We start from the raw sequence: 10,323 nt of genomic DNA, 5'->3' as shown, positions 1-10,323 counted from the left end.
AGCCTGATATCTCTTCTTCCTCTGAGCCATAGAGCTCAATTAAAAACACATCAATGAGCCTCACTGTTGCTCCTTCATCACCATGAACACACACACACACACACACACACACTGTAGTATGTTTTGACTCAATCAAACACACCGTTCTTCTGCCACAAATACTCACTAGAACATCTAATATGCAATCCACCGCTGAAAATAGTCCCCAACAAATGCACTATTTCCTCCTCTTTGAGTGACGTTTGATTAAAAACTACAGTGACCAGCTGTTTAAGGAAGTTATTTAAACTCGGATGTCATGTTGAAACAATACTTCTGACACCTCTCACATACATACTAATATATCAACACAACAAAATGTCAAAAGACTGGTAAAACATCTTAACACTATATCTTTGGTTTATTGTATTGACAAAACTTGAACTTTGCATTCATCTTTTAAAAGGTTTCTTTAAATTTGTCTTGAGCAAAAAAAGCTCCACAAGTCAGACATTAAGAATGAGTTCTGGATTGGGCCTTTGAATGACTGCTTGTAGACTGAATACACACACACACACACACACACACACACCAGTAAGACAAAACCCTGCCATGAGCCGTCTCAGTTGGGTCTTTCTGGCAACATGGCGAGTCCAGATGAACAATCAATCATAGTGCTCTGTGAAACGGAACCGCGGCAGCAGCTCTTTCACTGGCTCTTAAACAACAGGTGAACCGGCTCTTCTTCCACTGCAGAGTTTAATACAAGTGAAAACAGAAACTCTGCTGTTCAGCATATGAATGGATCAACCCTCCCACGCTGTGTGAGATTAATCTAGAAAGTGGATGAGTAGTGATCTCTTTGTTTTTGCTCCAGTGATATTGTCAATTCACTGATCTGAAGCCTTTTATAAGAAATCAGAACTCGGCAAAAGGGGGGAAACCATAGAAAACACAACACAGAGGGGTATTAGCATGCGGGGGCGGCACTCAGGCACATTGACAGAGTTCAGTCAATGTGGTGGCGGCGTGGTAATGAAGCATAGACAGTAGCTCTGCTGCTTTCTGACTTGTTTGACACATTTTTCTGTTGTTGCATGACGGTTTCAATCACGAGGAAAACGGCTCTGTCTGTTCGCAGTAGACTCACGCACAAGAAGGAAACCATGCACTGGGAATCAAACTTGCAGCTCTTCATCCACCAGACAGACTCCCTAACCGGCCTGCCAGTGTGCCAATCTGATTCACTGGAAACCTTGACGGTGACGACAACCGGCTGGTACTGCACATGAATACTCATAACCGTAGTCCTTTTTTTTTATTATTTGATTGTTGTTTCAGACAAAATACCACAGAAACAGATGAGTGTGGTGAACCAGCCAGTAATACAGAGACGGTACGGCTGGTGGTGACATTTCAGAAATACAACATAAATCAGAATAAACTGTGTGGATGTTGGTGGAAGAGAGAGGAAGGGGGAGGGTTGGGTAGGCAGAGGGGAAACCGTGGGGGAGGAGGAGGAGGAGGAGGAAAGAGCAGAGGGTGGGTTTGTCCGGGGGATGCACGGCGAAAGCTCAGAGAGGAGAAGAGGAACTGGATATTCACCAGGGAGAGGACTTTTCTACATGAGCGCACCCACTGATTCATCCGGACAGAAGTTCAGGTCCAGTTTTTGTCACCGTGCGTACGCTTGATCATCTGTGACGAAAACATGCCAGTCTACAGCTGCTGCCGGACACCAGCACTCTTTCTGCACAAACACTCTCGCTGTTCTATTGACTTATTGCAGAGGAATTCAGGGACTCGACGCGTTGAAATTTGTGTTTTATAGTGCAGCGTGACATCTGATGCTGTTAGTTTCATGCTTCATTCATAGTCAAGGATATGACTGACGTTATTCTGTATTTTTGTTATCAACAAAACAATGTTTGTCTTTTTTCCACCACGCTCAGACAAGCTCACTGTCTATGACACCCTAAGGCCATTTGTTCCTAAACGGGTCACACTATGTCGTTGGATTTTGAAAGAAGGCTCTGTGGTTTCCTTAAGAGATGGGCACTGCAGTTTGTGATGGAACGCTACTCAAACAGGAGGAAATAGTGCATTTGTTGGGGACCATTATAAGCGACGGATTAGTTCACATTAGGTGTTCTAGTGAGTATTTGTGGCAGCAGGACGGCGTGTGTGTGTGTGAGTCAGAATAAACTTCAGTGTGTGGGTTCATGGTGATGAAGGAGCCACAGTGAGGCTCATCAAGGTGTTTTGAATGGAGCTCTATGACTCAGAGGAAGAAGAGAGATCATATGTAACTTGTTAGTCGGATCAATTCGTTGTTCGTTTTTGGATTTTCATGGGATTTGTTGGCATTTTTTCTGAAAAATAAACTGGCTTCGTATTTGTTAGGCCACCCCCTCTTAGACAAATTCATTGTTTTAGTCTTCAGTTGGTTTCGTTCATTTTGCTGAATTATTTTCTTCATGCTGAATGACTTCTTTCCATTTTTTGCATGATTCTTTAAAGGGAAACTTAGTTTGCGTTCCAAATCTTATACTTCTTCTTTTGAACTTTTCGTACATACTGCAGCTGCCTTACTATTGCATGCATCCAGTTGGGACATACTACTTGCTGCAAAGGATTGTGGGTAAGAATAGCCAGAGAAGCTCATGCCTACTGCCAAATGTGACCGGATGTAGTAGAACATCCTGGTATTTTTGGCATACATATTTGACAGATTATGTTTTAGTACATACAAAATCTCTTTCTGGCACACGAATCAGTGGATCAGTGTGGTCACTTTTACAGATTCTCGATTAAATCAACTCATCGATCAGCCGACAAATCGGTGTGAGTGTTAGTCGACTAAGAGTCTCTCTAGTCACGGTCGGCCTTCACATTTGGTATTATGGTACTAACAAATGATTAGTTTATTGATCAGTCCAGTCAGCCTCAATGTGTTTATTAACCCTCTTAGAATCCAAATATAGAGAAACACAATAAAATAACATGGCTGAGGCCTGTGGCTCAAACAGCGTTGGACTTCAACACTCAATTATTAGAAGGGTTATTCACACGGTAAGAGGAAGGACTCGTTTGGTTATCAGTAAATATATTGGCACTAGATGATTCTGTGAAAAGCTGCACACGAACACATAAACAGCTGAACAGGAAGTGACAAGTCACACTGTTGAAACAGTTGCACTTCTGCTTTTTAGACAAACACACAGGACGGTAATTAACACACAAGACTTCCAAACATTCCTCAACTTAAAACGGCGACTTTTTAGCACTCGTGATAAGAAATGGAATTCTTCCATTTGTTCTCTGACATGTTTGACGTCACTGCATTACATTGCATTGAAACGTCTGTAGCCAGGCACAACAGAGAACACGCCCACTCTAATTTCCTAGTTGATGTCAAGTGTTCATTTCCAAAATATGACCTGCTTTGGAAAGAAACTTGATTTTTAAATGGATGGTGTTTTACTTTTGTAGGACTTAACTAAGCAGTTCCAATACATTTAAGAATCACACATTCATATTTGAAACTATGTTCTAGTAAACATTTTACGAGAGTAAAACTTAATGTGTCGTAAACCTCAAGTTGATAATTCTGCAAAACTTCTCCTCATAGCAGTACTTTCTGATTTGCACTTAAGTTGTTGTTGATAAATAATAAATAAATCAAAGGATGATTTTCAGACTCATGGACTCGGTGGAGCAGAGAGAGCAGAGGAGCATGATTCCTCTTCGTCTGAAATTTAGCTCTGCATTACTTCCCTGAAAGGTGTTTGAATGGTGAGAACTTAGTCAGTCCATCTCTTCCTAGAACACACACTGGATGACCGCGCAGAACTTTGTCAGCATGACTTGCGACTTATTATCATTATCTTTAAATCTTTCAACGTTTTTTTTTTCTCTCTCGAGTACAGGCCCATTTCAGGATTGTGACATACAATTGTCTTTACGAAATCAATAAATATTTAATGATTTTCAGAAAAAAAAAAAGTCCCCTTTAAATGAATGTGCTTCTTAGAAACCATGGCAGGGTAAAGTTTCACCTCTTGACTCACATCTAAACTGAGCACACAGGTGTGGGATCAGCACGCTGGTCAATCAAATGAACGAGGAAAAAAAAAAAAGCTTCACTTTCTCTTTTCAGTTTGAGTCACTTGATTTCCTGTTTCACTATATTATTAAAATCCCATTATGTTGCATCTGAAAAGCCTCTCTGTACCTGTTTTCTCTCCATCATTATCTTTGGTCCTCGTGGACGACAGAACGCGTGCCTGTGTTTTCGCATCGACCTCGCGCCCCGCTGCGTGCAGCCGCATGAACTTTGTGCACGAGTCAAACAGCAGCCTGAGATGGCCTCAACTAGAGTGGGGATCTGAATTTAGCTCATGAGAAGTGCAGATGAATCCCCCACCCCCTTACTCACCCACCCCACTTTTTGCTACAGGCCATGAAAAATGATTTCAAAGCCCAGATGTGGTGCGCGAGCAAAACTTGTGAGAGATCTGTCGGGCGTAGTGCAGGCTAAAGAAAGTAGAGGCATAAGAAATGAGAATCGTCTTTTACTTCCTGAACTTCAAAGGTGCCTCACCTCCTCTGCGTGGCCATCTGAAGGCTCAGCTGTGTTTGACCCTTCTTCTCTACACTTTTCGTCTGGAGCTTCTTTCAGCTTCTCTCCTATAGATACGCGTTTTGATTAACTTTGCAGACCCTCCGACTTCTCTCTAAAATCACAGCAAAATTATTGTAGGAGCCGAAACCCAAGATGAAAATTTAAGGAGGATGTTTCCTCTGATATTGAAAAGTTTTTATTGTATTTTGAAGAAGTCTCCATCACTTATTGTGCATGTGAGCAAGGGAGGGGAGATAAAAGGAGATAACATTGAGACATTTTCGTAATACGATTTTTTTTTTTTTTTTTGCGCAACATGAAAATTAGCTTCTTTTTTTTTGTCCCATGCATGCGGAAGGATAACACCTCCGCGCCCATTTCACCGAACCTTTTATCACTGCGGGTAGTTTTTTACACTTTTGTGCAGAAAACTGAGAACAAAGGCCACTTCAAAAGCAAGTACACAAACAATACATACAAGGTGTTTTTGTTTGTAATAAGTGGAAGAAATGTGCCAATGGGACAAGTGAAAAATAGATATTAAAGATGTATTGTCTAAAAATAAGTCACTATAGCTCAGTGAAAAACTGCTTAAGGTTCCTTGAAATAAGACCTTTTAAGATAAAACTAAATCTTGAAACTCGTTGGGAAAACTCGTGAGCTATTTCACTGGTATGAGAACGTTTTGTGTCATAATATAAACTGTGATGCTCAAAAGTATAATTTATTCACTTAACAAGATATTAAATATGTATTAAGAAGTCCACATAGCTCAGTGAAATGTCACTTGTTGATTGTAATACGTTTAATGAGTTATTCTGACGCGTAATTAGGCAAAATTGTGAGATTTTCTGTATGAATGTGTGAGTGTGTGTGTGTGTGTCTTTGTCTTTGGGGGAGCTGTGTATTGAAATTGAAAATCTTGCAGTGTTTTTGTTACATGTGTTTACCAGGACTTGTTGTCAAACTACACACACACACACACACACACACACGTTTGCAGAAAAATAACAAAAAACAGTGTCGCAAATTTGTATTTTACCATCTGAAACTGTTCCTGCTTTCACAAAAACTCTCAAAATCTCCACACAGCTTAACATTTCTAATAAATGTTCTTTTTGCAATAATGTCACTGTCTTCTAATAATCCATATAACTATGATGCAATAAGGTGAAGCATGCGAACAGAACATCTTGCTTTTTTTGTTAAAGTTTTAAAAAGAAAAAAGAAGATGAAATGTCAAGAAACTACTTCAAAGATGCACAATGTAATGTAAGTGACTCTGACAGGTGAACCTGCAGTCAACCAGAGAGTGAACTAAAGAAAGCATGCAGGTCAGAGGGCAACGTGTTCCAAGACTGTAACGTGCAGATTACAATGTAAACTCTGGTTCTAAATCTGTGAATCAAACGTGCAAAATATTTAAAAAAATGACAATTCGAGTCAGAGTATTAAAAAACAGAGAGATGGAAATATCGGTGTCCTATAATGTGACAGCGCACTTGTTCTCTGCTGATGAGAAACCTCCGGCCTGAAACCTTCTGTCAAACACAAGTGTCGCGCATTAGTGAATTAATCCTCGTGGACGTGGCTGCATGTTAATGCTCGGTGACCCGTCAGAGAGGCCCGGCAGCGCCGCTGTCTCCCCCTTCTCCCTCTCTCTCCCTCTCTCTCCCTCTCTCTCCCTCTCTCTCCAGCTCTCAGACCTCACAGACGCTTGTTTTGTGTATTTTCTATTCTCTATTTTAGTATCATCGCTTCTACAGCCGCCTACTCGAGATATGAGGTTGAGGTTTATACCAACAAGTTTCCTTCTTTATCACATCTCAATTATTAAAAGCCCGTTCACGAGCAGAGACATCTGTTTGATTTGGCTCTGATTTTTAATTTAGTTGAGCTTATTCATATTCAAAACCACAGGGAGATGAGTGTTTAACCGACATTTGACGAGACATAAATTAAACATATTTAAGACTTAGTGTAGTAAAGTAGTGAGTAAGAAGTCATAACAATGAACTATACAAAAGATGTCAAATACAATTGGTTTGCCTCCTTTTTGGGGCGTTAAACTCCCGCTGTGTTGGGACCCCTGTGCCTTTTTAGAGGTTAAGCACAGGTGTCAAAATGTTTTGCAGCCTGCAACTGATATTAGCTCCACTTCATCGTTTCTCTGAAGCAACTTCTGCCTCAAGCACTTTTATTTTTACAAAAAGAGAGGCAATATTCAAGAGTAATGAGAGAAAGGACTTTTGTTTTTAATCAAGTCTTTGAAATGAAACGGCAACATTCTTGGGATCTATTTTTAAATGAATTCCTGTAAGTAGGTTCATTTCTGTTCATAGTCTAATTATTACTCAGCTCTGACCAATTTTGCGCAAAAGCGTGTTATGCTAAACATGTTCAGAGGTCATTCTTATCAATTTTTAAAAAAAACAACAAAGCTGCGGACACTCCGTCAACTGATGCCTGCTGATGCCTGCAGAGTAAACAGGAGCGAAAACGATCAGTGATCACCACGATGACAAGGTTATAAAGTGATATTAGTTCTCAGAAAAACAGCCTTTTCAACTGAAACTTACTGCAGCTGCTCGACGTTAAGATAACACCGGTGGTGAGTTGAGTAGAAAGTGTGTAAAACTAGAAGGACAGCGGTGCGTAATTCATTTATTTAACCCCAAAAGCTGACCATAATAGAGGGCGACCAGCTTTTAAATCAGTTGGAGCTGTCTGTCGGACTTACCTCCCCTGTTTGGTGATAATCATCTCCGTTTGGAACTTGTGGAACTTGGCCCACAGCGGGTAGTTATTGAGCAGAGCCTGGGTCTTCCCGCACACCTGTAGCCCAGGTAACGGATAGAGAGGCGGCCGCTGGAAGCCGTGCTGAAAGCTCACCGGGTAATTCTCCGGAGACGGAGAGTACAAGTCTTTACCCCCGGTGGGAAACCCATCTCCCGCCGTCGGGATGTAACTCTGCCCGGCACCGCTCCTTGGCGGGGAGCGCACGCCACCGTACGGGCAACTGCCGAGGGTCTGCGCGTAAAACCTGCCGGACTGCGCTCCGTACCCTCCCACCGCGTGGTCCGAGTGGTACGGCAGAGCCAGAGCGTCCTGCCCGCTCGGAACAGAGTCCGGGTAGAAAAACCTCGCATCCTGAATCCCCATTTTAAAGTCTGTTAGGTCCTTGCAGCCGCCGCGGTGGAGGTGACTGCTGATGTCGGGGTTCTTTCCGAAAGTTTGCGTTTCAGTCCCATTCAACATGCTGAGGTAGAGGTTGCCACCTATGCCGCCCATTTGCAGCCCCGCTCCCGGTGTGTGCGTAATGTCATAAGGCTCCGCTTCTGCGTCCAGCTCAATAAGAGCATGTACAACAAGAAATAATAATGACAATAAAAATCACAAAACAGCTGGACTGTTATCCTCACTTATGACTCACTGACATGCCAATTTAAAAGTCTGCGTCTCGGTCGGTCTCAGCCTGTGATTTAAGATACAAAACATCAGCTCACCGTCATCAGACTGTTCATCTGTAAACTTTTTTTATTACCCAGCAGCTGATTGTCTTGTCTGTTTTTTTACGCGGGGATTCGCAACCAGTGACTCAAACACACGCTCGCTTTACTATGATATATACATTTAGTGAGCGCTCATATCGCGGAGGTGTGTCTGAGGCAGAGGCGGGACATGATAGGCTCCAGATATGAACGAGCCATCCCCTCATCACACAACGGAGCACAAATCACACACACACTGCCCTTTGGAAGAAAACACAAGAAGACTGTAATTAGGTTTATATGTTATAAGAAGGATATTATTTAGGATTAAGACATTACAGGAAACAACACGTACATTTATGAAGGCCACATGTTTGGGAAAGATCTTGCGTGTTATTTAAGGGGTAACGTGTGCACATTCATTATTAATGTTGATATTGTCATAATTGGATGGTGAATTAGTAAAGTGACCCACAAGGAGGTGAATTAAAACTAACCATAATTAATTAAGCGAATAATTTACTCATTATTTTTGACACATTCATTTTACTTGAATTCACCAACACAATAGAATATGGAGCTTTGGGTTACGTTTAACAATGAGACGATTATTAATCTTGTAAATGTAATTAAAAGGAATAATGATTAATTATGGCTGTTCATTTTCGCTAATTTTGACACCTTTAAAGCTAATTCGGTTACTATATAGCGATTTGTTGTTTATTTTGTCGATATTTGGTTAAAATATCTTCCCCTCCTTTATGTGGCAGGGTAGCTTTCTCACGAAATCGATCAGTTTTTACTTTATCTGTTCAGACAGGTGACATGTTGCATCATCAACCCAATTTTATTTTTATTTTCCATTTGAATCATCAAAAACAGTTTTTAGATTCAACGTGTCATGACATAATAAAGACTCTGGCTGTGCTGGGTCAAATTGATTTATTTTCCTTTTTAACAGTTGTTAGTATGTGGTGTCACTAAAGCCAAATTAACCCAAAATACAATACATTTCATTTATTGTTCAGGTCATAAAAATATGAAATGTATTTACAATAACTGTTCATATTTGTACTGCTGTCTTTTATTTGTTTGTTATTATTATTTGAGTTCATGTTCGAATATAATGTTCAAGGAATTTGTGTCTAAATGTAAACAGTGTTTTTATTGAAGTGAAGCAGATTGTTTCTGAGTCACACCGTCAGACGAGAAAAAGATCCAGAAACACAGCAGAATGTTCCTTTAAGCTGGAGGTGATCTTATACTCCAGCACAGGCCTGTGAACACCAGCATGTTTAAATGAGCCCATTTCTTACCTCTACCCCTATCCCTCATTTTCAACTTGGACCCGGAACAGAGTTACAAGGGTGACGTCATCAGTAGCCGTCGATAGCATTTACGTAAGACGCAACGAACCACTTCATGACAGAATCGCGATGCTCTGTCGGCTAGTAACCCGTGCTTCTCCCCTGCAGGGGGGGGGGGAACTTCACTGCTAGACTTGAGGTAAATTTTGGGCACCACATGGCATCAACCGGGAAGAAAATGCGACACAGAAATATGTTGAATGAATGCACGACAACGTTGTAACGTTAGCTAGCTGGAGTTGTCGGAATATAGTGGTTTTATTTTTACGCTTTTTATAAGGAAAACGTCTATAATACATTGAAACGTCACAAAACTAAGATTATACAATGTTATCGTCATTTTCAAACCTTTATTAAAGAAAATACTTGTCAGATTGTGCCTCTGATAAACCTAATTTTGGAGGGCGCTATAGCCCTCTGTCACAACTAGAATCTGGCCACACGACCCTACCGGAGGGGTCGGGGGAGAGGGGTGTCTTGGGATTGGGCCTAACTCTAAAAATTCAAAAACAGTTTCATAAAATATCGATCAAAGATGATTTCGATCTGCTCGGTGTTTGAACAAGTTACCATTTGCGTCGGCACACCTCAGAAACACCGTCAGGTCAGAATTCCGTCTCAGTCATTTATGCAAAATAAACACAAACATGGATTTCAAATCAAAGTGTCAACTGTGTCATTTGTTGTGGATGAAGCTGACCGCACTCTCTGCTCTTTAAGACCTTTTTAAGTGGCTTGTTTTTTTACCATCACCGGACAGAATCAGCCTCATAAACCCAGGTGGAAGGGAAAAACCCTGAGGTATTACCAGCTGCATGTGTGTGTGTGTGTGTGTGTGACCACATTAATAGATGAAACCCCC

The 10,323-nt window shown here is 41.2% G+C and overlaps 1 protein-coding gene across 1 annotated transcript in view; it reads right to left on the bottom strand.

Annotated features, from left to right (window-relative positions):
- The window catches only part of tbx21 (T-box transcription factor 21), a 23,190-nt gene extending 15,025 nt beyond the window's left edge, over window positions 1–8,165 (bottom strand). The window contains exon 1 of the mRNA XM_079292737.1: window positions 7,344–8,165. Within this exon, the coding sequence (XP_079148863.1) occupies window positions 7,344–7,894 (551 nt within the window). The 5' untranslated portion in view covers window positions 7,895–8,165. The remainder of the gene's footprint in view (window positions 1–7,343) is intronic.
- Window positions 8,166–10,323: the final 2,158 nt, after the last annotated feature.

The sequence above is a fragment of the Melanostigma gelatinosum genome (genome assembly GCF_949748355.1).
Source record: "Melanostigma gelatinosum genome assembly, chromosome: 21".
Classification (NCBI taxonomy): domain Eukaryota; kingdom Metazoa; phylum Chordata; class Actinopteri; order Perciformes; family Zoarcidae; genus Melanostigma; species Melanostigma gelatinosum.
The sequence above is the reverse complement of the archived record's forward strand: the minus strand, read 5'-3'. Positions and strand labels throughout refer to the sequence as shown.